Source organism: Podarcis liolepis (assembly GCF_965112155.1).
Source record: "Podarcis liolepis genome assembly, chromosome: 17".
NCBI lineage: Eukaryota > Metazoa > Chordata > Lepidosauria > Squamata > Lacertidae > Podarcis > Podarcis liolepis.
The window spans coordinates 43,436,740-43,463,181 of record NC_139571.1 but is presented as its reverse complement, the minus strand read 5'-3'; the positions used below and the strand labels follow the sequence as shown (position 1 = coordinate 43,463,181).

The 26,442-nt window shown below is 47.5% G+C and overlaps 1 protein-coding gene across 1 annotated transcript; it reads right to left on the bottom strand.

The window, feature by feature from the left end:
• Positions 1 to 1,285: 1,285 nt before the first annotated feature.
• On the bottom strand, positions 1,286 to 24,612 carry FSTL1 (follistatin like 1). The gene is made up of 11 exons (XM_083481953.1): positions 24,503 to 24,612; positions 24,311 to 24,388; positions 15,086 to 15,190; positions 12,948 to 13,077; positions 11,548 to 11,580; positions 10,551 to 10,681; positions 8,529 to 8,647; positions 7,804 to 7,916; positions 7,241 to 7,351; positions 4,155 to 4,252; positions 1,286 to 2,769 (listed from the first exon to the last, which is right to left on the bottom strand). Exons 1-11 carry the CDS (start codon positions 24,503 to 24,505, stop codon positions 2,725 to 2,727), a joined length of 966 nt encoding a protein of 321 aa, XP_083338079.1. The 5' UTR covers positions 24,506 to 24,612; the 3' UTR covers positions 1,286 to 2,724.
• Positions 24,613 to 26,442: the final 1,830 nt, after the last annotated feature.

Genomic DNA, 26,442 nt, shown 5'->3' with positions numbered 1-26,442 from the left:
GTCTTCTGCATACCAGGCATGTGCCCCACCAACAAGCTATGGCTGTGCATGTAGTACATTGGTGCTCCAGTTCTTGCACTAGCTCTCCATGGTCTTCTAGGTGTTGCTGAAGATGTTGGCATTGACCTATAAAGCTTGAAGTGACATACTTAAGATTCGTCCCCAGTTTCTCTTTTCCTAATCTATGGGATTTACCAAAACTTCTAACTTCAGTGTACTATCTGTGCACCAAGTCTAAAATGGCAAACAACAGAGGCACAACTCCATTTGCTCTGGAACTTCCTGCCCTTTGAAGACCCTAGCGGTTAAAATGGCACAGTAAAATGTCCTTAACTTCAGGATGAAAGGGACAGCTAGTAGATTTTAAAGCTGTGGGATACTGGGTTTGTCTGTGCTTTCAGGGGATGGAATAAAGGTAAAGGTAAAGGGACCCCTGACCGTTAGGTCCAGTCATGGACGACTCTGGGGTTGCGGCGCTCATCTCGCTTTATTGGCCGAGGGAGCCAGCGTACAGCTTCCGGGTCATGTGGCCAGCATGACTAAGCTGCTTCTGGCGAACCAGAGCAGCGCACGGAAACGCCGTTTACCTGCCCGCCGGAGTGGTACCTATTTATCTACTTGCACTTTGACGTGCTTTTGAACTGCTAGGTTGGCAGGAGCAGGGACCGAGCAACGGGAGCTCACCCCGTCGCGGGGATTCGAACTGCCGACCTTCTGATCAGCAAGCCCTAGGCTCTGTGGTTTAACCCACAGCACCACGTGCATGTAGACAAATAGCACGGTCATGGTTATTGGAATTTTTGGGGCACAATCCAGTTTAGAGTTAAGTATGCTTAAATCCCCTAAAATCATAGGCTTAAGTAAATCTATTGACTAGTACCTTTTGAGGGTTGTTGGATTTTAACATTTTTATAATCAACAAGTCAATTAACCCTTCTCATTACAATTCCCCCCTCTATCCTCAGGCCATATTTCCTAAAGTGATGGTGGTGAGAATTGAGAAAGTGGTTCCAACAGTTTGTATGCATTAAGGAAGTCCATTCAGTTATGAGGAGAGGGGCGGATCCTGCCTTTCCCTTTTGTCAAAGTCTGTTTGAATCCCTGGAAGTTTTCACTACTGATTCAAATAGCAGTTGTGGGAGATTTACATCAGGGAGGAACGACATGGGGGAAATTACTTTTGGACATATTCCCAAAGATTGGGGCTATTCAGTAGGACTTGACATTTCAATCTAGGATACAGTTTTCTCTTCAAAGATATGCACAAACAACAATGCTCCTGAGGTTTACTATACCACTGTGGGGAGATTGAGTCCCCTGATTTTATTGCCAAAATTCCTAAATAGCATGGAACAGTCTCTGGCATCACACCAACAAATGCAATGTATTGATGGGTTTGCATATTCTCCTTCCTTTACTTGGTGTTTTCCTTCCCTCCTTTGCTGGAGGTTCTTTCCTTTCACTGCATGGAAAAAGTTGTGTCAGCACTCAGGTCAGCAACCTGCTTGGATACCCCAGCTGTGCAAGAGTCACAGAACCAGTCCCTAAGTAAAGAAGCACCAGGAACTTACACATCTTAGTGACTGCAGTTCCAAAATTGCTTCCATAGCATGAGGAGAACTTATACGTGTTTGCCCGACATAATATTTCCTTCCATTTAATGTAACAGGATTGGCCTTCAATTCTTCCTGAAGCGAATAATTCTCCCTCTCCCCTTCCTTGAAGAATTGACCCTGTGGGAGACAGGGTCTCCTTTGAAAACCCCACCCAGCTCTATTCACGCACGAACGAAGGCTCTTTACCATAAAGGATGCTGAAATATCAAATCCAGAAGGGCCCCGTATGCTCTGAGGCCCTCTGTGCGCTGCACGGATTTGACTTATTTGATACATGCAGCTATAATACAAAGCACGAACCAGAAGTACAGCATTATTCAGTAACTATAAACAATATCTATAAATCAAAGATACAAAAAGCTCAGTTAAAAGTCATTACTTAAAAAAAAGAATCAGTGTAAGAGTGTGATAAGAAAATATACTGTAGCACCTTTGCAAAGAGAGAGGGGAAGAAAATGAGGTCACTTTGGAACTCAATGCAGTGGGCTATCTGGCTTCTGGCAGAGATTTGGACTGTGTTCACCAGGAACCCCCTTACACAGGCACAGTAAACCAGTCTGAACGGCCAGATACTCTTTGGGAGCAGAGTATGGACAGGAAAGGGAAGACGGGGTGAAAGTTGTTCATGTGTGAAAACAGAAAAGCCAGTTATCAAGATCGTGAGGCATAGCAATATCCCATGGAATATATGCTTCGCCATAGGCACTTCCTTTCCAAGTCCCTGCAGTTATGGTAGTAGCTTTTAGGCTGTCAGCAAAACTCACGAGAGGCAGCAAGATCCCACACAGGATAGGAGCTCAGGTCTCAGGGATGCTACGCCCTAAGTGCCAGAGCTGGAATTATTTGTGGTCCTCACTAATGCCCTCAGTTCAGTTCCTTTCCTCATTGTAAAAAAAAACCCAACCATGATACAGAGGGGTTTCTCTTAAATTTTAAAAGAACCTATTTTTTTCTTTGCCCCTCCCCCATTGCTATACAATGTAAATATCTGTGACTGGGCAACAAGTCCTACACACATTTGCATATTGAAATCAGCACTGAAGGAAGACGGGTGGGTGAGTCAGGCGACACACACCGGCTTCGGGCATCTTCCACTTGCGCGCTTCGCTTACATCTCTTTGGTGGCCGTTCGCTTGGTCTTCTCAGATGTCTCCTGGAAAGGAAAAGGAGAGAAATCTAACGCTTGCACTGTGATTTCACCAGCTGGTGCCAGGATAGGGGGCCCACAGAAAGAAAAACCTACTTATCTGGTCCACTTTATACACTCAGTTCTTATATTAACAACAGGACACAGTTCTTCCCCCACCCCACTAAGATCTGTCTGGGATGAAAACATGCTAAATAGGGAGCTGGAACAAATTTTCAAAATGTTTCCGTTCCAGAACTGTTGTATTAGGACCCAGAATCACACTTCTGATTTGAGTATTTATCTATGTCAGGGGTCAGCAACCTTTTTCTGCTTAACTATGAACCATCTAACTGATCCATTCTTAAGGAAATCAGCCCTGAGTGCTCCCTGGAAGGACAGATCCTGAAGCTGAGGCTCCAAGACTTTGGCCACCTCATGAGAAGAGAAGACTCCCTGGAAAAGACCCTGATGCTGGGAAAGATGGAGGGCCCAAGGAGAAGGGGACAATGGAGAATGAGATGGTTGGATAGTGTTCTCGAAGCTGCCAACATGAGTCTGACCAAACTGCGGGAGGCAGTGGAAGACAGGAGGGCCTGGTGTGCTCTGGTCCAGGGGGTCACAAAGAGGCGGACACAACTAAACGACTAAACAACAACAATGAACCATCTGCAAAGGCCCCCTTGAGGGAAGTTTTCATCTCTCTTGTAACACTAGTAACTCAGGGCCACTTGATTTGTGGGATGCTCTCCCCAGAGAGGCTCCCCGGGCACCTTCATTACATATATTTAGGCACCAGGTGAAAATGTTTCTCTTAGGCTTAGGCTGACTGAACATTCAACGGCCATTTAAATGTGTTTGTGAAATATTGGTTTGTTCTTGTTTTTGTTTTATTATGTGTTTTGTGTTCTCTTTTTTATATTGTGAAATGCCTTGTGATCTTCAGGTGAAGGACGGTATACAAATTTAATAAATAATAGTAGTAGTAGTATTAATAATTATAATTATAAAACACAACACAAATACATTCCATCAAACACTGCCCACTAGTGTTGACAAGATACATCAAAATGGATTTTGGAGGCATAAAACCGGAAGTGCTTATGTGTGGACAAAGGTGCACAAATGTACACATGTTAACAGTGATTCGTGTATGTGTTAAAGCTCTAGTGCGGACCCAGGCTCCGGGCAAGGGGTTCTGTCCATTTGCCTGCATAAAATTCCTTCTTGACTTTGGTGACCAGGCAAGTCACTAAAACAAAACTGGCATGAGTTCTGTTGTATCCCTAGTTATTCTCAGCAGCCTCCAATAGGTACAGAATCTTATAGCCGTTCAGCAGAAAGACCTATAGAAATAAATATATAGCCAGCATGTTTGTAAGGCAAAGAAATCTCTACAGTCCCCTTCCAACCTGGTGCTTTTGCAGCTCCTGAACATATCTGGCCAGTTCTTCTTCAGTCATCTTATCTTCAGGCTGCTGCCCTTCAGAAGGCACTTTTTGGTTCTTGCCTACAAGGATAAGTGGATTACACAACTGTCACAGAATCAGAGCAAATTCTACCACCACATCAAATTTAACACAAAGTGTTGGCTTTGTTGACCAGAAGACAGAAACCACTGAGGTTGAATACTAGCAAGGAGAAAGAAGCAGGCTTAGAAATATCTCCATACATATCCTATCATAGAGATGTTCCTGGTGAAATTCATAGACACACCAAATTAGTGTAACCTTTGCAAAAACCCAATGCCAGCTGCCCACTCGTGGTCTTTGCAGGAGCTGCAGAACCCTGGGGTAAGCAGCAAGAATACGGAAATGAACTTCCTTAATGTACCCAAGAACTAATGATGAAACCAATTCATCTCATTCTCTTCCCTCATCCCCACCCCCTTGGTAAGTATCTTGCAACCATTCACACAACCTCCCCAAGCTTGGGACAATCTTCAGGTAAAACAGTAGCATGCTACTAGACCCCGTTTGCCACTTGGTGCAATTGCTTACTACTTGGTGCAGCCACTTAAAATTCTCGCTCATGAGCTCATCATGGCAGCCTGTCATCCTGTTAGACCAGCCTTTTTCAGCAGCAGTTAGTGAGAAAATTGAATGGGTCAGTCAAAGACTGAGAGGTAAAAGTACATGATGAAGGGAAGGCAGATAATCAGTTTTATGCCTGAGATTCAGTTTTATGTAGTGAGATTCAAAGAGAGGCAGAAGGAACGGTTACAAGACTAAAACATAAAAGAGCTGGAGTTCTCCCCCTTATAAAGGGATTAGTAAGAGGAAACATAATAAAAGGGACTCTCCTTGCATAATAATAAGATGCCATCAAAAAGGAGCTGGGGTTTGGGCAGCTGAATAAATGCAAATTTTAAGCTGATCAAGGGCAACAGTGCGGTGCTGATTTTCTAATTAGATTAGAGTTTATTGTCGCTTTGTGTGCCCCCTCCTGGCCATCAGCATTGCAGCACCTGCTATTTATCCTGCCTGTTCAGTTCTTCAAGCTTCCCACTTGCTCTCCTGGCCTTAGATCTAGAGGGCAAGTGGTTTAAATTCCCCCATGTCCTCCTCAGCTTTGGCTGAACAAAGGCACGAGCTCCCACCTCCTTCAGTCACATGCATGGCTGTGAACAGCAAAGTTTCTCAGGAGCTTTCTCCTTTCTCACAAGACATGGTGGCCTCTAGCTCAAAAGGAACTGCCTTGCACCCTGGGCCTTCATCTGCCATGGGCAGCCTTGGGGAAATGGACCACCCTGGGGGTACAGGCAAGGTCACAGGTCAAGATCAAGAATTTAATGTAACAAACAAAACCAGAGTCAAACCAAATGCACCTGTGGTTGTTATGAAAGGGCAGAACAAAAGAGCAAACAGCCTCTCCTCTTTAGCTCACCTAAGTTATTAGTGTTGCCATATTAGTGTTTTCCACTCAGGGAAGGGTGGACATTTTTCTATCGGACATTTCTATTTCTATGTGGAGTAGACCGTGGGATCGGTCTTTCCACTCACCCCATTCCACCAAAATTCCGTCGCTCTCCCTAGTTTCCAACTGGCAGTGCTAAGCTGACATTTGGCTTTTCAGAACTTTCTTTTGATACAAATTACAATCTAAGAGTCATGTTTACATGCCCTATATATTTGGAAAGCTGCTTGTTTATCTGTTTGCTGTGCATTGGGGCTCCTCCTAAGATAGCGTAACCTAATTGTGCATGAGGGTTCCTGGGGTAAAAGAGGAACAGGTTTTCATCTCCTAGGATAGTAAAGGTAAAGGGACCCCTGACCATTGGTCCAGTCGTGACCGACTCTGGGGTTGCGGTGCTCATCTCGCTTTATTGGCTGAGGGAGCCAGCGTACAGCTTCTGGGTCATGTGGCCAGCATGACTAAGCCGCTTCTGGTGAACCAGAGCAGCGCACGGAAATGCTGTTTACCTTCCCGCCGGAGTGGTACCTATTTATCTACTTGCACTTTGATGTGCTTTCAAACTGCTAGGTTGGCAGGAGCTGGGACCGAGCAACGGGAGCTCACCCCGTCGCAGAGATTCAAACCGCCGACCTTCTGATCGGCAAGCCCTAGGCTCTGTGGTCTAACCCACAGCTCCACCCGTGTCCCATCTCCTAAGATAGTGTAACCTAATTTTGCAGGAGGGTTCCTTGGGTAAAAGAGGAACAGGTTTTTATACAGTCGTACCTTGGTTTTCAAACAGCTTAGTTCTCTAACATTTTGGCTCCCAAAAGCCGCAAACCCAGAAGTGAATGTTCCGGTTTGCAAACTATTTTTGGAAGCCTAATGTCTGATGGGGCTTCAAATTGGCTGCAAGAGCTTCCTGCAGCCAATCAGAAGCCGTGCTTCGGTTTCCGAACGTTTTGGAAGTCAAACGGACTTCTGGAATGGATTCCATTCGACTTCCAAGGTACGAATGTACTCCATTTTGAACCAATTCCCATGGTCCTTTGATGCCTTCAAATAATTAATGCCCAAGTAGTCCCCAGAACTGAAGTGACCAGAATAGTACATTGGGAGTATATTGGGTAGTGGGAGAAGGGTCTCTTCTATCACGAAAACAACATTTTCCAATTTCCAGGTTATAAAATAACTGGTCCCAGACCAAGGCTGGTTCATGGGATTTCGATCTGGAACTCCTTCTGCATTCAAGTACTTAGAGCAAAAAGCCAACGGTCCAGACATCACATTTCTTTCCTCTGAGGAAGACAGATTGTTCTAAAATTATCCTCACCCCTTGCCTTTTCCTGTAAGACCTATTGCAGTCGTTAAGAGTCGTCAACAGGCTCATCTCAGCTATCTGCCAATCTCCCATTCCCACCACCCTTCTGAGTAATACCCCTCCCCACCTTCTCACTATATAGAAGGATCTGGCAACTTCTGTTTCAGTGTATCTGAAGAAGTGTGCATGCACACGAAAGCTCATACCAAGAACTAACTTAGTTGGTCTTTAAGGTGCTACTGGAAGGAATTTTTTTGTTCAAGATTTCCTTGGTTGACATACCTTCACAGGTCATGGCAGTACACACCCAATTCCCACAGGCACAGACACAACGGTTACACTCCACCTGGGTCTCGGCTCCATCCTCATAGGTTTCATCTTCCAGGGCACATTCTAGAAAGATCACAGAGAATGGAATATTGTCTCAATATACAGTGGTACCTCTGGTTACGAACTTAATTCATTCCAGAGGTCCGTTCTTAACCTGAAACCGTCCTTAATCTGCGGTACCACTTTAGCTAATGGGGCCTCCCGCTGCCACCGCAACACTGGCGTGCAATTTCTGTTCTCAACCTAAGGTAAAGTTCTTAACCTGAGGTATTACTTCTGGGTTAGTGGAGTCTGTAACCCGAGGTACCACTGTATATGAAACCTGTGGCTTAGTGTGATATGTGGCTTATAACATATGGATAATGATAGAGCAGACTAAATATTAATGACTAATCAGAGACAGGTTGATAAGACACTGGCTGGTTTTGGAGACACAATTCCAGCCCTCAGTCTCTCTGCTCCTTCTACTCTTTTAGGAACCTCAGTCTCTCTCTGTGCAGACAAGGCGTTCCTACTTTTTTCTGGTGGGTTGAAGGCTGGATTGAGGCATTTCAGAAATTCATTGAAGCTAAGCTTCCAGTCAGCATTCTCATCAGAGAGCTCAATGAGGGCATCGACGCAGAGTCCCCTGCAAGGAACACAAAAAACACAAGCATCAGCCTAGAAGACAGCAAAGCAGCAAAGCAGGAAAGGCTAACATGTTTACAATGAAATGTTGCCAAATCGTTTCACTTGGATTTTCTGAACATGTGAAGCAGCCCACCAGATTATCGGCATTCAATGGCTGCTGTTTCTTCCTATGGTCTAAACATGAGCAACTATTCTTTCTCAGGTAACTTGACAAGTTCCACAATCATCACTGGCAGTTACTAAACACTTTTACAGGCAAATGCAGAAGAACAGGAATGTAGGGTTAGGTTCAAATACTTGGTCATTAGTCTTGCTGCTTGCAAAGCATAGGTGACAAGGTTTTTTGCCCGGCAAAGGCCAAGAACGGGAGCTTTCTGACAGATTGGTCTACTGTTTGAATCAGCAGGATTCCAGATCATGACTAGAACCACCCTGTGATATGTAGAAGCTAACAGTGCACTGTTTTTGCTTGTGTTCCTGTAAAGGAGGGGTGGACCGTGGGCCGAATTAGATCTGGAACGGGTCCCAATTTGATCAGGGGAAAGAATCACGAACCTAAGTGCCGTTTGTAGTTTGAATCTCATTCGCTTTAATTTCTGCCCCAAGCTACCTGAGCAACTTGTTGGTCTCTTGATTCACATAGGTGGTGATGTTGACCGCTGTCTCATTTTGTTCCACAAACTTCAGGAACTCACTGGAATCCAGGCGAGAATCCCCATCGTCGAAATTCTACAAAGCAGCATGAAAGAGAGGCTGAAAACAACAGCGCTGCTTCCGTGGACCATTAGCTATTTCCTTTCACAACTTCCACCACTTGTTCACTTGAATGTAGCAGTGGATGACATGGAGGGGCTGTGTGGCTCACCTGACTTCCATGCAGGTGAATCACTGCAGAGGGGGAGGAGGATAGTGGTGGCAAGGCTAGTGTGGTGTCAGCGCACTAGGAGGAACACTGGACTGACTCCATCAGTGTGTTTGTTCTGTGAGCATTCGTGTCATGCTTCAGAGATGCACCTTTGGCCGTGCATCAGCAGAACAAAGCGATTAGAGTCTCTTACCAGTTTAAGAGTGTTTAATGATCACTGCAAAAGAACACAGCAGCCATTCTCAGAGCGGAGGTGCTCCCAATTAAGTTTTCCTCCTCCTTCCCCCTGAGTCATCGTCACTTCCCTTTCTTGCAACCTGATCTCGCAACCACTGAGCCCCCCGCATAGCAACCTTACCTGCTCTCCCTGCCCTTGGAAAGATAGGCTGGACCCTCTCTAGCGAAGGGGAGTCAGTTCTCTCTTTTTCTGTTCTGCTTCTTCTAGCTGTTCCTCACTCAGCTCTTCCCAGCTGTTGTTTTCTGAACTATGTCCCTCAGCAAACCAATTCTCTAAATCTATATTGCTCCACTGCTCCTGAGCAGCTTCAGGATCCTGGTAAGGAGCAGGAAGAGGGGAAGGTTCCTGCCATTCCTCTTCAGAGCTGTAATCCTCAGTCTGGTCTCTGGCAATCCAGCTACCATCACATTGCTCCCTTTCCCCACCTGGCTACACTGGAGCGACTTAGCCAAACAGCAGTCAGGTGAGTGGCACAGTCTCACCATTCGCCACCCCCTGCTGCCTGATCTTTATTTGTCAAGTACCTTAATCACCTCAACTGTAACTGAGACAGCATACGAAGTATTATATGGCCATACTGGCCACCAGAGGAGTCAATTCCTAGGGGGCTGTAGGGGCTTCGGACCCCACAATAAAATATTTGAGGGAGGCTGGCCCTCCAAAAAGTTGATGGGCATTCCCATACAAATGGGATGTGTGCACTGCGCCACGTGGTTGATTGTGCAGGGCGGGACTTCCCTGGGCACTCACAATATTTTATTCAAGTTGGCACCCCTGCTGGCCACTGAAGTTTAGAGACTACAGCTTGACGCTTTCCTTTTAGGGGGATGACTGGCTGGATACAACTTGCTTATGTTTAGGTCTGAATGAATGAAAGCCATATGTGCAGTGGGGGAAAAATTCTCTCCCAAATCTGATTAGCTTGACTTCGCTGCCTCAGACCTGTACAGTTTTTTTCCATAGTAAGCTGCTTAATTTTCTGTCTTATTGAAAGGGTCCCAACACTGTTTGTTATTTTTAGATTGTGTGGGAGACTGAATTATACTTGACACAGTTCCACCACCCCCCCAGGGCCCGCTGTTGTCTGAGAGTATTAAGCTAAGTCTTGCACATTTATCTGCAAATCAGGCATAATTGTTTTGTTGAGAAAACAGTTTATCCAACATGAATATACAGGCCAGAATAATATATAATATGGTGATAGTGACTCTCACAAAGCTGTTTTGTCTTCTGAATTAGCCATGTGCTTACCTGACGATTTCTCATTCATTTACCATCGTGATTGAAGGCTGCTAGAAGATCTAATGGAGGGTTTATTATAGAAGCCTATAATCTGATCACATCTCTTTTGTAAGTATAGAAAAGCAAGTGAAGGCTAAAGGCAGAGGTGAGAATGTAGAATATTCACAAGCTAGTTTGCCAAACAAATTAGTGATTCAGGAAAGTTCGCACTAATACTATGAAGCAAATCTCTAACCGCCTCTCCCATCAGTTCACCATTTCTATTTTTCTTCTCCTGCCATCTGTACCTTGAAGTACTTGTCTAGGATTTCAGTGTAGTTGTTGCCTTTGGAGAACCAGCCGTCAGGAATGATCTCAGTCTCAAGCCACTGGATGACACGACGCCGGAGTTCATCCCGGTCAGTCTGGTAACAGACAACTATTGAGTGACAAGAAGAGGGGAGAGTTGGACCAGGAATGTCAGAAAGTGGGGGAGACAGCTAGATGGCAGGCAAGAAGCGACGCAACGTCTCTTCATCTCAAGTGGAAAATGGATCAGAAATCAGCAGACTCCCAGCTTATGGAGTGATAGGCCATGTTTATTTTCCTCTGCTGTTGAGGCACATGAGAAACTACCACCAATTATGCACAGTGCTATTTTCAATGGGCAAGATGAACAAAATAAATTCTATGTTTTATTTCTTCAATCCAGAATATTAAAGGTGACAGTTCAGGAGCAGACAGAAGGCAAAATCTCTTTTGCCGTTATCCACTGATCCTCAGTCAACCAGCTAGGCTTCATTTTTCATATTCTACTTGGCACATTTCCGTTATTGTTTTTTATTACCAGCCTGGTGAGGCACAGTAGCCATCTACAACTGAACTGAGTCTAAAAACAGAAAAGAAAAGGTAAATGGGGTGGGGTGGGGGAGAGGCACAAATTCCCTTATCCTTGAATTTTGAACATGAAGTAAATACTGCAGCTCAAGACATAGAACGTAGCTTAACACTTTTTCAGACAGAATCTGCACTTGAAGGGCATTCGGACACTTTCCCTTTGACCTATATTGAACAAATGTAACATGAGGAACAAGAAGAAGGGGACAACAGAGGACGAGATGGTGGGACAGTGTTCTTGAAGCTACCAGCATGAGTTTGACCAAACTGCGGGATGCAGTGGAAGACAGAAGTGCCTGGCGTGCTCTGGTCCAGGGGGTCACGAAGAGGCGGACACGACTAAATGACTAAACAACAAACATGAGGAACAGCCCACAGACTGCACAGCTCAGGCAAAGGCATATTTACCTGGACTTGCAGCGGAGTTCTCAGGTTTCTTCTCTATTTACAGAAAGAAATAAGAAAACTTCAGGTTGAAGGTACTGTAATGGTCTATGGTTTTCCTGAAGTACAGCTCATATCTCCCCCAGACATTGCTGGGGGTGGGGGGCAGTATTCAACTAACCCATCCCATCAATTCAATTAATTTTTCCGTGTGCAATAGGGCTTCCCCCCACCCACCCACCGCCCTAGTTCAGAGTCTGGGTGTCTTGCCTAGAGGAATCAATGAAGGCATTTTCAAGTGCAATGGTGCTCACATGGCACAGCACTGGCAACCCTTGAGGAAACTACTCAAAAGTTTAACATCCTTTTCTTGACATTTTGGTTGACGCCCATTAAAAGTATTGCCCAACTTTTGATTCTGGAACATGATGGTGATGATGATGTTTTCCCATTTGCTGTCAGCTGCAATGGAGGTCAGGTGGAAATATAAGTATTGTAAACGAACAGCTTGTCCCTTACAGTATTGCAAGGAAGGTTCATGTGGCAGGACTCAGTAGCACATACAGCTGTTCATCTAGGGCTCCTACTTTCACCCGAGTTCGGCCACAAAACACTCAGCCAAGCTCCAGGCAAATCATCCCTGGTATGGCTGACTACAGATTGTAAATCCCACCTACTATTGACATTACTTCCCATATCTTCCTCTATTTCCTTGTTACTATTCTGTCTCACAAGACCAGAGAGCGATGTGTTTTCACTGTAGTGCGCCACAGTCAGGGCTGCACTGCAATGGGCTGGACCAAAGGTCTTATGTCACAGTGACAACCGGCTCCTTGCTTTGTTGCCCTCACTTCTGGGGCCATCCAATAATAATAATATTATTATAATAATTTATTATTTATACCCCGCCCATCTGGCTGAGTTTCCCCAGCCACTCTGGGCGGCTCCCAATCAAGTGTTAAAAACAGTACAGCGTTAAATATTAAAAGCTTCCCTGAACAGGGCTGCCTTCAGATGTCTTTTAAAGATAGGATAGCTGCTTATTTACTTCACATCTGAAGGGAGGATGTTCCACAGGGCGGGTGCCACTACAGAGAAGGCCCTCTGCCTGGTTCCCTGTAACCTCACTTCTCGCAATGAGGGAACCGCCAGAAGGCCCTCGGAGCTGGACCTTAGTGTCCAGGCTGAACGATGGGGGTGGAGACGCTCCTTCAGGTATACAGGATCCAACACACTCTTTAGCAGCAATATTCAGTGGAAACCGGCAGGGAATGTTGTGGCACATTAAGTCATGTGCCTTTGAAAAACCAAAATGGTTATCTGGTGCCAGAATTCCCAGAATTGAATTCGAATGTCCTCTAACCCAGGACTTCCTGGAGTAGTAGCTGTTCCAGGGGTACCCCAGCCCCAAGGATCCGACTTACCTTTGCAGTGACCATCATAGTCCACCTGAATTTTGGAGCCAGTGAGGCAAGCGTCACGATGTAGCTCACAGTGGTTCAGGTATGTCTTCCCGTTGCTGCCACAAACTGGCCTTTTGTGAGGCTTGCATCTCTGCAGCAGCAACAAAAAGAAAATGACAGATCCAATATAACTAGGCTCCAAAGATGGAAGGAGACACAGGGCATAAAGAGAAGCAGTTTCACACAGGAAATTAAATTAGGAGGGCTTGAGAGGGAAGTCCAAACTACAATTTACAGAAATCACAGTTTGCCCGAGTGCAGGATTTCCCTTCCTGAATAGTGGGAACTTCCCCACCCACTACAAATAGACATGTGGGGTCCAGTTTGGATTGGCACCACAGTGGGGAAACGTAGTCAGATCAAGGGTTACAACGCACAAAGAAATAATTCATCAACAAACAGAAACAAAGGATCCAGACATGTCTAGGTTTTGATGAGATTAACTTTACAGTCTGAGTTTGTCCCAAAGCTCATGAATTCTTAAACTAATTCAGGGAGGGCCTGAATAGGGCAAGTGACATACAGGATAAAATCACATGCCTACACTGTTGCCGCGTGTTTTTCTTCCCTGATTAGAAGACATCCGCCCTCTCATTCTTCAAATCCCTCCTCTAATCTTCCACAAAGCCTTTAGCCATCCCCAGTGCTTTTCTTCTGGGGGGGACGCAGGGGTACACATACCCCTAAACATTTTGTGAATCTTTGTACTTTTGTCCATTTACTATATTTATTTTCCTTGATTTGAACTATAAAATGGTGATTTTCTTGAATAAAAATGTGAGTACCCCTAAACGTTTTTTTAAAGAAAAAAAGCACTGATTATCCCTGTTTTAGCTTATTGCAGGGGTCAGCAAACTTTTTCAGCAGGGGGCCGGTTCACTGTCCCTCAGACCGGGGGGGCGGACGGCGGACTATATTTTGGGGAAAAAAGAACAAATTCCTATGCCCCACAAATAACCCAGAGATGCATTTTAAATAAAAGCACACATTCTACTCATGTAAAAGCACGCTGATTCCCGGACCGCCCACGGGCCAGATTGAGAAGGCGATTGGGCCGGATCCGGCCCCCAGGTCTTAGGTTGCCAACCCGTGGCTTATTGCTTTAGTTCTCATCCTTTATGGAAAACTAAGCCCCACTACGTGTAACTTACTGAACTGAAAGCATTAGTCTCCCCCTATTTGGGCTTATTTACATCTTCTCCCTCCTCCTCTTCTTCTATCGCTTCCTGCTGTAATGTGGGCAATATATACTGTAGGCAAATGCACCTTAGGGAAACCTACATTAGTGAAACAACAAGTAATAATGATAATCACAGTCACAGGCTGCATCAAATAGGTGCTTATGACGGTTTGCTAAGTATACTCCACATACCAGTCAGAAGACCAAAATGCTTTGGAGGGAAGCAGCATAATAGGATGTGCTGTTAAGTGCTCAGGAAATGTGATGTTGCTACAGTGATACCTCAGGTTAAGTACTTAATTCGTTCCAGAGGTCCGTACTTAACCTGAAACTGTTCTTAACCTGAAGCACCACTTTAGCTAATGGGGCCTCCTGCTGCTGCCGCGCCACCGGAGCACGATTTCTGCTCTCATCCTGAAGCAAAGTTCTTAACCTGAAGCACTATTTCTGGGTTAGCGGAGTCTGTAACCTGAAGTGTATGTAACCTGAGGTACCACTGTACAATGAAAGAATTACCTTGAGAGAAGATTTGAGTCATTGATGCAAAAAAGAAGCATACAGTGGTACCTCGGGTTAAGAACTTAATTCGTTCTGGAGGTCCATTCTTAACCTGAAGCACCACTTTAGCTAATGGGGCCACACGATTTTTGTTCTCATCCTGAAGCAAAGTTCTTAACCCAAGGTACTACTTCCGGGTTAGCAGAGTCCGTAACCTAAAGCGTCTGTAACCCAAGGTGTATGTAACCCGAGGTACTGCTGTACATGCAACAAACCAAGAAGGCTGTGCAGAAAATCCCTAGGACCACAGAGGAACCAGGAGGGAGCACACATCAGTCACTACCACTAGGCATGCTTGTTCTCCACATTTGGGATGACATCAGCCTTTGATCTCAGCGGTCGGTCCCAGGACTTCACTTACCTCAATGCAGAGACAGGTGGGCTCACTCTTCTCTGTCACAGCACACTCCCGGCCAGCCCCGCAGAACACATTAGCACAGATTTTAGATTTGCTCATCGGCTCTTCCTGCAAGGCATAAAAGAAAAAAATAGTTTGTTTTTTTTGGGGGGGAGAAGCCTTCTTCAGATAAAGACTGTGTCTTTTATTTAGCTACTACATTGATCTCCTGCCCAATAATAAAAGTTATGGGTGGCCAACAATGAAAGAAAAACTTTAAGAGGTAAAAACCACAAACAGCAACCAATAACTGCAACCTTCTCACAGATCTTAAAAGTTCCAGAAATATCAGAAGAGCCACAGATCACTAGCAGATTGAACAAGCCTTTGTGGGTGATTTGTTGACTTTAGCTGGCAGGTGTCAATCAAAAAGTTATTGACACCTTCTCAGTGCTTTTGCCAGAAAATGGATTCTAAACTACGTGGTTACATGCACATCTTTAAATGTTGCAGCTTTTCCATCAATCTGATCTGCTGCTGTCCTAACATATCTTTCTCAAAATTAAAATTGAACAAAGGGTGTTGTCAGGGGTTCAGGGACAGAGGCACAGGGGAGGCAGGAGATGGAGAGTGATGGGGATGAATCGCAGGACAGCGAGGAAGAGGATGACAAAGACAAAGGCATTCCATGAGTCTTTCCAGCAAATCAGAGGATTCCCAGAAGGGGGCGCCGGTGGTCAAGGCAAGGGGAGCCCCAGGGGAGACGTGTCAGGAGCAGGGGGCCAGTGGGGGATCCCAAAGTGGCAGCTGGGCGTCTGGACCAGCCTCCCCGCCAGAGTGCAGGGAAGGGGGAGGAGGTTCCAGTGTATCAGGAGAAGCAGCTCCGGCAGCAGAGAGGGAAGGGGGGTCGGAGCAAGCCACCCTCCCGGAAGGGGAGGGGAGTAGTGAAGGGAGTAGTGTAACTGTCAAAAGGAAGGTTAGAGGTTGGGCGGGCGCGCCAAGTTCAAATGTGGAGGCGCGCGGAAGAACAGGGAGCCCGGAGGAGGAGCCAAGTCCCAAAGCCCGCAGGAGGGAGGGAGAGCAGTCTGGGGATTCCACGGCAGGGGAATCCAGGAGGGGCGAAACCCCAGCGGGCAGGAAGACCCTGCGGAAAAGGAAAGAGAGGAAGAGGTGGAGCAGCGTAAGCCTATTAAACTGGTGCAGGGGAGGGACTGATTCAGAGGGGACTTCAGCGGTCTAAGCGTAACAGACGTGGGGCTGCACGCCTCGGTTGTGGAACCAATAATGAACTGCAATAAACATCCTTGTATATAAGAAGAACTTGGCGTTGGTCTTTTGTGAGCTGAGACCTGAGGCAGCCCTGACAGGTGTCTTTCTTATTCACTGGGAAGCACAGCAGTTAAAGCACTAGGCTGTGAGCTCCTGTTGGCAAAAGGCCACTTGGAGAGGATGGGCCATGACAAGCCAATTAGTCGGGGTGGGGCAGTGGTGGCCCTCCAGATGTTGTCAGCCCTGCTGGCTGGGGCTAATGGGAGTTGCCATCCCACAACATCTGGAGAACCACAGCTTCCCCACCCCTTAGCACAAGCTGGTCTGAGAAGCAGAGGAAACAGAAAAGTTAACCTCTGCTCTCTAAGCAAAATTTCACAAGCCAAGATGCACTAGAATAACCACAGAAAATATTAAGGCTACCAAGGTGCGTTTTTCAAATTAGACAGGGAAGTATTTATTGTTGATTCAGAGTCATCTCTCAAAACAGAAGGGCCAGGTCTGTGCATCTGTGGTTATGTGTGTGTTATTGTGACCATAAAGAAGGCTGATCGCCAAAGAATGGATGCTTTTGAATTCTGGTGCTGGAGGAGACTCTTGAGAGTCCCATGGACTGCAAGAAAATCAAAGATTCTGAAGGAAATCAGCCCTGAGTGCTCACTGGAAGGACAGATCCTGAAGCTGAGGCTCCAAGACTTTGGCCACCTCAGGAGAAGAGAAGACTCTGGTGTTGGGAAAGATGGAGGGCCCAAGGAGAAGGGGACGACAGAGGACGAGATGGTGGGACAGTGTTCTCGAAGGTGCCAGCATGAGTTTGACCAAACTGCGGGGGGCAGTGGAAGACAGGAGGGCCTGGCCTGCTCTGGTCCAGGGGGTCACGAAGAGTCCGACACGACTAAACAACAACAACAATTGTCACCTGGAGTGCAAGGAGACTGGCATTAATGCCAACCCCCTTCACAACAGTCTGAGCAAAGGGGAAATAACAGCTTTGAGTCTATTAGTTCAAGCACTCCACAAAGCTTCTGTATTAAAATGTCCAACTCTGACAACGTTTTCCCAGCTTGTCTTAAATGTTTCCCCACCCTGCTTCACTTTCCGAGACCAGCCAAGCGCAAACTCCACCCATCTTACATCTTGCATTCTTGGCTCTCATACTTTCTAACAAAAACCAACTGCAAAATACACCCCCAGGAGGAGGAAGGAGGTCGCTGCCTATTCAGCCAGACCTCAAGTCTCCAGGAGGCTGGCCAATCGGAGCATTCCAGAGTTACGTGGTCACCGGGGCTGAGACCATTGTTTCAAAGGAGCAAGCGCCTCCCAAAGGATCTGGCTGCACAACCCAGAACAGCAGAACATGCAGCTCCCCAACCCTGTCAGAAGATTGGAATGCCCTTTAAAAGGCAATATTGCAAATATGTACAAGGAAAGTCACAGCAAGGTTTTTAGTCCTCTCTTAGCAGCTTTTGAAACTTTTCTAGCACCAGACAGTTGAAACCACATGAATGCAACAAAGACAATGGAAAATCAAACGCTGGAAGCTTCCTCCCCTTACAGTGCCTCTACTAAAATGCTAAAATGCCAAGAAGTTAAAAAATAAAACTCTTTCCGTTATCTACCATTCCATGTGCTGAACTTAGGAAATCAGAGCACATTTTAAGGAGGACCTAAAGCTCAATGCCTAGACTTTTTTTAAAAAAACCCACTCTTGGTACAATCTGAAGGCATCGAATTGTTTACGTAAAAGGTCACATAAGAACATATTCTTAATATTCTCAAACGCTCCAGCCTGATATAAGATCTCTTGAAACAGAAGTGAAGATCAGGCAGCAGGCCAGGACCTGCCCTAGGCTTAGGTCACTCTGCAGAAGAGTTTCTTCCCTCCTCACCAGATGTGAGAAGAGGAGGTTAAGGGGTGATATGATAGCCATGTTCAAATATATAAAAGGATGTCACATAGAGGAGGGAGAAAGGTTGTTTTCTGCTGCTCCAGAGAAGCGGACACGGAGCAATGGATCCAAACTACAAGAAAGAAGATTCCACCTAAACATTAGGAAGAACTTCCTGACAGTAAGAGCTGTTTGACAGTGGAATTTGCTGCCAAGGAGTGTGGTGGAGTCTCCTGCTTTGGAGGTCTTTAAGCAGAGGCTTGACAACCATATGTCAGGAATGCTCTGATGGTGTTTCCTGCTTGGCAGGGGGTTGGACTCGATGGCCCTTGTGGTCTCTTCCAACTCTAGGATTCTATGATTCAATGTTTTGCAGTTCAGTTCTTCTGAAGCCTTCCCAGAAAACTGGCCCCAAACCACCTTATTCTTTACAATTATATTCTACCTTTCCTCCAAGGAGCTCAAGGCAGCTTACACGGCTTCTCCTCCATTTTATAATCACTGCAACCCTGACAGACAGCAGTGAGCTTCATAGAAGCTGCACCATCTTAGTCTGGCTCTTCAGGATCAGACCTTATATCATTCAATGCCAGCTAGGGACACGGGTGGCGCTGTGGGTTAAACCACTGAGCCTAGGACTTGCCGATCAGAAGGTCGGTGGTTTGAATCCCCGTGATGGGGTGAGCTCCCATTGCTCAGTCCCTGCTCCTGCCAACTTAGCAGTTCGAAAGCACATCAAAGTACAAGTAGATAAATAGGTACCACTCCGGTGGGAAGGTAAATGGCATTTCTGTGCACTGCTCTGGTTTGCCAGAAGCAGCTTAGTCCTGCTGGCCACATGACCCGGAAGCTGTACACCAGCTCTCTTGGCCAATAAAGCGAGATGAGCGCCACAACCCCAGAGTCGGTCACGATTAGACCTAATGGTCAGGGGTCCCTTTACCTTTACTAGGAGCAGACCAGCAATCCAGCCTCACCTCACATGTGTTCGACATCTACCACTTCAACCAGCAAACACACAACTGCTAATGGCAGGTGTGTGTCATGCAACACAATGCATGCCTAAGTATGCTTACTCAGGTGTATGTTCCACTGTGTTCAGTGGGCCTCCCTCTCAAGTAAATGTGGTTATGATTTCTTCCTAAGACCATCTTTAAAACTAAATTTATTCACCGCGCTGATCAAAATTCCAGGTCAAAAATCAAAATAGCACTACTAGGGCCACACTATTGGCCCTCTGACCAAAACAGTGACAATGACCCTGAAATGCAAAAAAGGGATCAGGGAGGCAACTAAAGCAGAACATCTCCATGCACAGGAAGCCACATTCCTGTGTGTGCACACAACTCCCTCTCACACACACATTCAAGGTGTGTTGCTAACACACTTAGGAGAAGTTAAGGCACTTACAGATTCGCTCAGTGTGTTGAACCCAGAGCGAACTGCTCCAGAAGCTCTGCATCTTGGTAATCAAGATAGCCCCACAATTAATTGATAGTTGCTGTATATAAAATCATAGAACTGTAGAACTGGAAGGGATCCCTAGAGTCATCTAGTCCAACCCGCTGCAATGCAGGAATGTTAATGTTTATGAATATATGTTTGCATTCACTTGCTTTGAGATAAGCTAACTGGCTTGCTTTAACCTTACCTGTGGGCTTGGGGTGCTGGGCTCTGAGCCCAGAAAGGGGGACTATCTATAAGATTTGGGTATTGGCCACCTATGCCCTCCCTGGTCAAGTGAAGTGATGCAAAGTCCTGCCCAAAGCGGCATATGCTGCTGTGTGTACAAAGAATGTATAAACGTTTGCTCGGGCGCAGACTAGTCACGGCAACCTCTCATAATTGCAGTGTCCGTCCTGCACCTGTACAGGCAATGGGACTGCACAGGCTATGCTGCAAGCTTACATTTCCTTTTTTAAAAAAAGCGCTAGAACCGATCACTCTGGCATTTTTGACGTCCTTCTTCAGTATACCTGCCCTGCTTTGGTCTGGTGCAGGGGTCTGCAACCCGCGGCTCCGGAGCCACACGTGGCTCTTTTACACCTTTGCCGCGGCTCCGGGGCAGATACTAGCGAGGGGAGGAGGCGCATTGTGCGCCCCAACACTCCCCACTGTGGCGGGTGCTGTACTGGCTGTGACGTCGCATGGGGGCGGTGCATGCGTTAGTCACGCACCGTCCCAACGTCACCTTCCCGCCTGCTGTCAGATCGGAGGGCAGCGGCACGCATGCTTTAAATGTCGCAATGGTTTTGCGGCTCCCAGTTGTTGTTTTTCTTCGGAAACGGGTCCAAGTGGCTCTTTTTGTCTTAAAGGTTGCAGACCCCTGGTCTGGTGGATACTCAGGATACTCTGGCTCCAAAAGATGGCAGTGGAGCACCACCGAAGGATGTGGGAGGAGTCTGAGAACTGATTTGGAAAAACAGCTAGATGGCAGCATTGTCCCTCCATCAGTTGTTCGCTACAACTACCTCCTAACTGATGTGTGCCTGCTGAAACAAGTGGGGCAATGTTTTTTGACCTGGAATGAGTTTGAGCTCTGTAGGAGTGATGGCTGTGAAGAAATAGCACTTCTCTGCCACCGTTGCATTTGCACAGAGTTGCCCCATGGAGCTTTTTCAAGCAGCCCAAAGTCCTGCTACACCTTGGTCCACTCAGTAGCCTTTTGTGACCAATTTGCACAACACTTTACAGATGAATTTCCCCAGTTGCATGCCGACACAGAGGTCAGTTAGTTGATATAACTTTGGCTCCTGCTTATCCGGTTTCATTTATTTATTTAGATATTTTTTTCCTGTTCTGCCCTTCTAATGCTCATGCCCCCACTTTGGGCGGTTATTTGCACAGCCCAGGGAAATGGACAGACAGGATCCTTGGAGGGAAGAGACCTCCTTGGCGTGAGCGATTCTAAAAGCTGCCAGGGGGACTGGTCAACAGGATAAGGGCATTCGTAACTGTCTCCTTATTCCAAGAGGATGTGATATTGCAAAGTTTAACTACTGCAGAGCTCTCTCCCTCCACCAACTCTCTGATACATGTGAGAACTTTGTCTGGACCAAACTGTACTGGTGGAGCAATACTCCCTCCCCTTAGCAGCTGGGATCCGCTTCTTCCACATCGGAGACCTAAGGGTCAGCTGGAAAGCTCTCTGCTGGTGAGTGCCAGGCCCCCCCATTCCAACCACGGATGTGAAAGCCAAGCCTTCATGTGGACTTTCTCCCTTGCAGCACCACAGCCTGGCCACACAGAAGAGTCACTGCACACACAGAGTCCCACTGCAACTCCCTACAGGGCCAGGGGACGTATTGTCTCCATCACAGCCGGAGGGAGGTTGAAGCAAGAACATCTGAAGAGCCCCACTCTCTTTCTCCCAAACCCTTTTCCCGAAACAGTCACTGTTCACCCAGGTCCAGACACCATGCATTGAAGCCACTGATCAATGTTTGCTTGCCTACTCAAGGCTCCAGGGAGTGAATACCAACAAAGGTGGCATGAGCTTCTCCTTTACAAGAAAAGCTACCTCCTGTTTAAGAGCAGATTAGACAATTCCATTTAGCAAAGGCATGAACAGGCAGACATAGCTGCACTCAGTAAGACAGGTCCGGAGCCTGGTCTTGACCATTTTACGAATGTGATGAAAAACTGATGTACTGTTACTTGGGCAGGAAGATTATATGGTTTCTGGTTACAAACCTTTTTCTTATGCAAATAAAGCAATTTACTGATCAAAGGCGCTCTTGTTCACCTTGCCATTACCACCCTTGCCAACAACAGCATCCAGAGCTGTTCAGGAACAGCCAAGAGTTCTCGCAACCTGTCACATTTTCCAGACTCCTAAGCACCTTTCTGCCAAATTACAGCCAAAGAGGTCACAATATGTAGCACATTCTTTCTTGGCTACATACTGGAAAGGTTTTGCACAAAAGCAGCTCAAACCAAGTGGTGAAAAAGCTGCTTGCTTTCAAAGACATTAGAGGAATTTCTGCGTTACAATTTCTCCAATTTGGGAGCTTGTGGTGATCAGTGGAGCAGACCAGACTGCTGGATTAATCTGAGAGTGTGGCCAAGAAAAACTCCCTCCAGCAAGACACACTTAAGAGTGCACTAAGGAATCCCAACATTTGCAGAGAGAACGACCTTATTCTCAAGTTACACCTCCTGATCAGTATCGCTCCCGAGTCCTCTGCACATGGTGAACTCAAGCACTGCGCATGGGGGAAAATTAACACCGGCATTCCAGCCCTCTTCCACTGGCAGAAGACTCTACTCCTACGCCAGTGGAGCACGGCCAGCACATAGGACAAAAAGTCGGCAGAGGTGGAGGCATGGTGGACAAGGAACAAAGCTCGGGAGGAATCCTATGCTTACTCAGGGCTCATTCCTACTCCCTGTGATGGCACAGCAGTAGCATCCTGCAAAAGCTGTCATTAACATTAAAACACACCCTTTGGAGACCATTTCGGTTCTCTCATCAGGGAGCCTTGCCAGGTGCCCAGCCTGAAGTTTTCCTAGTGACAAGTGAAAACTTTTTTATTTGCCTTTGACTTTTTGCTCTGGGATGGGGAAGTTGCAGCCCTTCAGGTGTTACTGGACTCCGGCTCCCATCAGCGTGACCAGGATAATGGGAGCTGGAATTCAGCCAGGCACTTGGAGAAGCTTTTACTTGAGAGTGGGGTAGAATATGGGGATAGGGGAGTGGAAGTGGAAGAAAGGCTGCAATAGGGGTCATCCTTGGGGATACATTGCCCTGCAGTAGAAGCCCCTTTTTGCCTCCACTTAAATAATTTTGCATGTTGTTGTTGTTTTGCAGGGGCGAACAGGACAAAAATTACAATGACAAGCTAAGTACCCAGCTTTCTCTTATCCAAAGGAAACTAAACTTGGTAGCAGTGCCCTTGAAAATATCATCGCTTAGAACTGGGGAGCCATATTTCGGTACCTTTTACCCAAAGCCTTTATTTCTGTTTTGTTACCGGTCCAAATCCGAATTCACCATCTGCAGTTAATCTATAAAAAAAGGGGCAGCGGGCAGCCCACTAGGGCCCTCCGACCTCCAGAATGCATATTCTGTCCTTTTTGCCCGCTAGCCCACAGCAGCTTGAGTTTATTTTCTTTAAATCACTTCCACATTTCCCAGCCGTAATCATCAAATATTTTGCCTCTGACCTCATTTTCAGGGAGGCTGCAACTCTGGGGATTCAGACACCATTCCTTCATTCCTGGTCAAACAAAACGTTTGGCTTTTGAAAGAGAGAAGAGTCCCAGCGAAAATACTTGTGGAGACCTTTGAGACCTCATTTTGCTCAGGAGGTCTCCTTAAGGGACCTCACCGTGAAGCTGAGGATTGCTTCCCCCCAAAGGAAAGAAGAAAAGCTGTTTCCTAAAAGAAAGGAAACCCATCTTCTCTTCCACATGGAAGCAGAACTACAGTGGTACCCTCTGGTTCTCAAGTTTGAATACCCTTGGGACTCAAACAACTTGGAACCCAAACACTGCAAAGCCGGAAGGAAATGTTCCGGTTTGCAAACTTTTTTCAGAAGCCGAACGTGCTCCGTTTTGAGCGTTATGCTGACATTTTGAGTCTTACACGGAGGTCTGTCTGTTTTTGCTATTTATTTCACGTTTTCCTGGCTGCAGCTCTCTTTTTGTGACTGTGTGGACCCCAGTTCAGCTCCCGATGGATTGACTGCGTGACTGCAAGTACCTCCTTTCTTGCTTTCATTTCATGGATCCTCGCTCTCCTCAGATAGCAGCATTCCTGCTCAGCTGCTGCTTGAGGGGTTGGTGTTTCCCAGAGTCTGGGCCGGATTCGTCCCTTTTGCATTCCTTTCTAGGGGAAAGCGCGCCTTGCCTTTGGAACGCTTTGGTTTCTGAACGGACTTCTGGAAAGGATGAAGTTGGAGAGCCCAGGCGCCTCTGGAGAAACTCGCCTTGGCCCCAAAAAGAAAAAGTTCTTTCTTGCTGGAAAAGCCCCCCGCCCGCCCCTCCTTCCCTCCCCGCCCCGCGCAGCTCTCTGGGCCCCGGACGGGGCTCGGGGCGCCGGGCAGGAAGGCCGCCTCTCCCTCCCTCCCTCCCTCCGGGCATCTCCTACCTCGGCGTCGCGGAGCCCCAGGAGGGTCCCGGCCAGGAGGGCGGCCACGGCGAGGCTCCGGCACAGCTGCTGCTGAAACTGAGGGAAAGAGAGAAAGAGAAGAGAAGAGAAGAGAAGCTTAGTCGGCGCCGCAGGAGGACGGGGCGAAACTTGCCCGGCCGCCGCCGCCTCCCTCCCTCCGGCCTCCCTCACCATCTTGGCGGGGTCCCGGCCGCTTGCTTGCGCCTCTGCCTCTGCCTCTGTGCGCTGGGAAGGCGGACACCGAGGGGAAAGGCGGCTCCTCCCCTCGCGGCTGGCTCCCTCCTTCTCTCTCTCTCTTTCTTTCTTCCCTTCCCTCCATCCCGCCCCTCGGCGCGGGGAGGGCGGCCCGAGAAGGGCGCGCTGAGCCGGGATGGGAAGGCCGACGGGGGGGGGGGGGCTGGAAACATGGGGGGGGCCAGTTCCCCCCCCTCGTTTTCCCCCCGGAAAAAAATGAAGAGGGGAAAAATGTGTGTGGAATTTTCAAACTGTTTTTTTCAATTTTCCCAGGAAAAAGCCCCCCTGCTCCCCCCCCCAGTTTTTACTGGGTTTCCCCCCCCCCCCGACCTTCCCATCTCAGGGAGAGAAAGTCCCAGCAACGTTGGTGAGCAGCAGGGGCTCCAAACTCAGCTTTCCAGATATTTTCCAATGAATCCGGGGACACTTTTCAACTTCAGTTTATTTTGCATGGGGACTGATTTGTGAATCTGGGGACTCTCCCCGGAAACAGGGACGTCTGGGAACCATCTTCCAAACCTGTTTTTGGACCTGCCCCACCTAAGCATCTCTCAAATCCTGATGACTGCGACCCCTGTGACATAGAATTCTTCTTATTCAAAAAGTGAACAAGTCCTGTTCATGTGATGGAAAGCAGAGCACATGGAAACGCCGTTTACCTTCCTGCCGGAGCGGTACCTATTTATCTACTTGCACTTTGACGTGCTTTCGAACTCCTAGTTTGGCAGGAGCTGGGACCGAGCAACGGGAGCTCACCCCGTCATTGCGGGGATTCAAACCGCTGACCTTCTGATTGGCAAGCCCAAGAGGCTCAGTGGTTTAGACCACAGCGCCACCCACTTCCCTCACTTTGTCTAATGGGTGGGCCAGCCCTACTTTTTTATTTAGCTATTGCCATTACCCCTTCTGCCCACTTTCCATGCCCAAGGGGCTTCGCCTTGGTTCCATCAATACATCCCAAAGGCCCAGCCAAATAGTGTCACAAGGAGGGGGTCTGTGAGAGACCATTTTGTCCCCAGCAACACCTAAGCACTCCTCTTTCCTTTGCTCTGCCAGGAAAGCCTAAGCAGCACACACACACACACACACACACACACACACACACCTTTGGCCACAGCTTGCCCCCATGATCCGTGATGCTTGGATACCAATGTGCCCCCCTTCAGTCTCTGCATGCCCCTGCCTTCACAGTTGGGGCATCGGCCGCCCCTCTCGCCAGCCCCCACTTCCTTCCTCTCTCTCAATTCCAGACACGCGGACTTCGCCTCTCCTTGCCCCCATCCACATGTCTAGCAGCTGTGCTGAATATAAGCAGTGAGAGAGGAAAGGGCAGGTGAACTTGACCTGCTCCCCACTGATGCACTGCAGTAAAATTGAGGATAGAGGGAAGTCAGAGAAGTCGGGCAAGGTAGAAACTTAAACTCAGGCCTGATTTATGAGTTTGGAAGACAGCATTCTGGCTTGTGCATTGTTCGGTGTAACCAGTTTCATGCTTCAATTGGGCTCTCAAGAGCGTGGCTGTTCAGCTACCTACTTGCGCTCAGAACAATGCATGTATTTCAGTGGCATAGCAGCATTTGCCGGTGCCCGGGGCACGTGTGAGCAGTGGCGGGGTGTGGAGGGTGAGCGGAGCCAGCCCAGCCCTCACCACTGGAGTCAGTGAGCCAGCCTGCCTGCGTAGGGGGGAGCCCAACCGGCCGACCCAGCCCTTGGCAGGTGAATCCCCTCGACACCCACAATGAAGGAATGCCCGGCCAAGCCATGCTGGGGTCACCCCTTGCCCGTCTCCGTAGGTGGCCATTCAGCAAGGGGGCTGGGGGAGTAGCGTCAGAGCCAGGTCACACCCTGGGGTCCAGAGACCCCTGGTGGCAGGCAGG